Source organism: Marmota marmota, unplaced genomic scaffold (assembly GCF_001458135.2).
Source record: "Marmota marmota marmota unplaced genomic scaffold, marMar, whole genome shotgun sequence".
NCBI lineage: Eukaryota > Metazoa > Chordata > Mammalia > Rodentia > Sciuridae > Marmota > Marmota marmota.
The window spans coordinates 27,801,504-27,804,835 of record NW_026000174.1 but is presented as its reverse complement, the minus strand read 5'-3'; the positions used below and the strand labels follow the sequence as shown (position 1 = coordinate 27,804,835).

The window sequence follows — 3,332 nt, the reverse complement described above, 5'->3', positions numbered from 1 at the left end:
CCGCCCCCACCCCGCTCTCCCCCGCCCACCGGCTCCGAGGCGGCTGCAGAATCCCAAGGTCCTTCCACAGCAGCGCGCTCCCTGCCAAGCCCCTGTCCCACGTCAGGCACCGAATCTCAGCTGGGCTGCGTGGGCTATTTCAGTGCCCCTGGCAGTGGAAACATCATGCTGTCATCTGTGGGATCACTGGAATGGGGACGCGGTCAGGCCTAATTAGAGACCTGGCTCACCCATGGGCCAGGCGGGAGTCACGCAGGCAATCACCCCCAGCCGCGGAGCCATCAGGGCGGGACGCCCAGATGTGCCCTGCATGCCAACATCTGGAGAGGGGAAGGGAATGTGCTTCGATCATTTCTTTTGGAATTGAAGCAAAACAAGGAGGGATTTGGGTGCAGTTCACATGCCCTGTGGAGGGAGCCGCCTCACCCAGCAGCCTCCAGATGCTTGGAATGTGGCTCGGTTTATTCAATGCAGGTGCTTCCCTTTGGACCCTAAGTCACTCACATAAGTCACCCTTCACATCACAAGATCTGCCAAAAATGGCAGGGGCTGATGCAAAGACTTCTTCAACCTTGGGTGAATCAGACTCTCCCCACCGCAATCTGGACTGTGTCAAATGGCTAAGTCTAGAGAAGTCTGATTCCTACCCCAAAACTCAGGAATGTTGCATTCTTAAACAGCAAGGAAGCTTGGAGGTCATTTCATCCAACTCCCTCCTTCTTGCCATGAATCCCCAGGGCCTGGAGGACCTCTATCCATTCTGGTAGCTCACCAAGAAAAAGCAGTCCCTGGCTTCCCTTGGGCCCTGTTCCAAAGCTTGAACTTTCTCATTGGCATCTAACCTAATCATGTGCCAACTAGGTCAATTTGCTACATTATATGTTCAAATTGAGGGAGAGGGAGAGCAGTGGCCATCCCTATGACACAAAGTTCACTCCAAGGTCCCACTTCAGCCATCTCTTCCTTGATGCTAATTATCTCTGTTTCTGTTCTCAGATTTTGACTAAAACTGTTTGTCACTCCCTGGCTTTGGACATTGGCATTAAGTCACCTGCCTCATCTCTCTAAGGGCCCAGGGCTGTATACTCTATATGTAGCCAAGTCTTTGACCCCCAGCCTCCATCCATTCCAGACAACCTGGTTCTCCTCCCCAGCTCCTGTCTCAATAAGGACTGTCTCAGGGACTGGGACAGGGCTTGGGCTTCCAGTCAGCGGGTGGGTGGTAGATTCTAACACTGGGGCCACAGCATTACCCAAAGGGGCAGTTTGCATAATCTTTTCTCAGTCTGTTTCTGGTAGGTCATGTTTTGCTACATGTTCCCTTGAGACACTTGACATTAATGCCCCTCATCCAATACACACACACACACACACACATACACACACACAAAAAAAATAGCATGAGAGAAAATAGTCTAGACTTTGTCCTCAAAGAGACCTTTCTTTGCATCCTGCTTCTATACTTTCTAATTGAATGTCCTTGGGCAAGTCACTTAACCTCTCTCAGCTTCTGTTTTCCCCATATACGATGAGTATCATAATCTCTGCCTGCTCCTAAAGTTTGGAAAGTATGGAATAAGGTCAGGAATATAAGATTACATGGAAAGCCAAGTTATGTTTTAATATACCAGAAATGGAATGAGGCTTAAATTATAAACAGCCAACAACATTAGCAAAAAAGCTTAAGAGGCTTTTATTTCTAAATCCGAATTCTGTGCCTGGATTTTGGGTCAAGGGAGGAATGACTTAGTTTGCTATGTGTTCCCTTGAGACACTTGACATTAACGCCCTTCGCCCAGTGCTTGCGTGCACACACACACATCTCCCTTCCCAGATACCTACGGCACAGCACAGCCTCCTGGACTCCCATGGCCCCCAGCCGCCTGGGCCCTTGTTGGCCGCCTCTTCATTCGCTGGGGGCCGCCTCATGGCTCCAGTCTTGGCCCCATAGCAGCTCCAGGTCTCCTTACATGGGCTCCTGTGAACAGCTTCTCTCTCCTTGCCCAGCCTTCTGAGCCATGGCCCTGGAAAACCTGTGACTCAAGGCAAAGCTGTCAGAGGCCTTCAAGATCCTTCAGGACTGAGGCCCCAAACAGCTTAAAGTTGAAATCTCCTCCCTCTGGCTCCCTCCCCTCTGCCTGCCTGGCTTCCCAGTGCTGTGCTGCTTAATTCTTAATGGAAATTCCATCTGCGATGCGGGCCCTAGCTGGCTCAAGAAGTCCAGGCGTGGGCCAACAGCAAATTCCACCCAGAGAGAAGGGGCCTGTCTGGCCATCTAGACACATGAACACAAATGTACCCACACACACAGACAGAGAGACATTCACAAATTCAGAGAGTCTCACCCAGACACAGCCATACACTGAAAGATAATACACATTCCAAGGAATAGCATTGTTGCATGGTACTGAGTACTTCAAAAGTTTCAACTCCTCTAATCCTCCCAAAAGCACTAGATTCTGGTATCATCACCATTTTACACACCAGGAAACTGGGACATGGGGAGCTTAAGTAACTTGCACGGGCATCTGGTAATCACAGCCTAACACCTGAGCACTAGGAGCTCTATGAGAATCATACACTGACTGTTTCATTTTGCCTCCATAGTAACTTTTTGTAGATGTCATTTATTCCCATTGTACAGACAAGGAAAATGGAGACTGTGGCTTAAATCGCCTGTCTGGCCTCATGGATGGTACGATGAAGAAGTTTTCACACAGATATTCATGGGAACCCTCCTAGATGCACAGGGAGACACACAGGTAAGAAGACACATGCTTACACTCAAAAGGTATAGTCACAATAGCTTATTCTATCTAAACCAGGGTAGGAACCTCAGGAATGATCCAGAGCCATATCAGGCAAAGATTTCTGTTTTAGTCAGCTTTTTTGTTTCTGATACTAAAAGATCTGACCAGAACAATTTTAAAGGAGGAAAAGTTTATTTAGGGGCTCAGCGTTTCAGAGGTCTTGATCCATAGACAGCAGGCCTCACTCCTCCGGGCTCAAGGTGAGGCAGGACATCATGGTGGAAGAGTGTGGCAAAGGGAAGAGGCTCATGTGATGGGGAAGGGGGAGGGGAGGNGTTATACAAAAGTACATACAAGAGGAAGTGAGGGGAAAGGGAAAAATAATACAAGGGGGACAAATGAATGTCAGTAGAGGGGGCAGAGAGAGAAGAGGAGGGAGAGGGGGAGGGGAGGGCTCCCCACTTATCAGATACAAATATATACTCCAAAACCACGCCTCCCAGCCACACCCACCTGCCTCCAGTTACCTATTAATCCCATCAGGGATTATTTCACTGATTAGGTGAAAGCTATAACCCTACC

At 49.1% G+C, this 3,332-nt stretch overlaps 1 protein-coding gene across 1 annotated transcript in view; it reads right to left on the bottom strand.

Annotated features, from left to right (window-relative positions):
- Insc (INSC spindle orientation adaptor protein) overlaps window positions 1-2,054 on the bottom strand; it is a 313,322-nt gene extending 311,268 nt beyond the window's left edge. The window contains exon 1 of the mRNA XM_015476343.2: window positions 1,843-2,054. Within this exon, the coding sequence (XP_015331829.1) occupies window positions 1,843-1,929 (87 nt within the window). The 5' untranslated portion in view covers window positions 1,930-2,054. The remainder of the gene's footprint in view (window positions 1-1,842) is intronic.
- Between the last annotated feature and the right edge of the window lie 1,278 nt (window positions 2,055-3,332).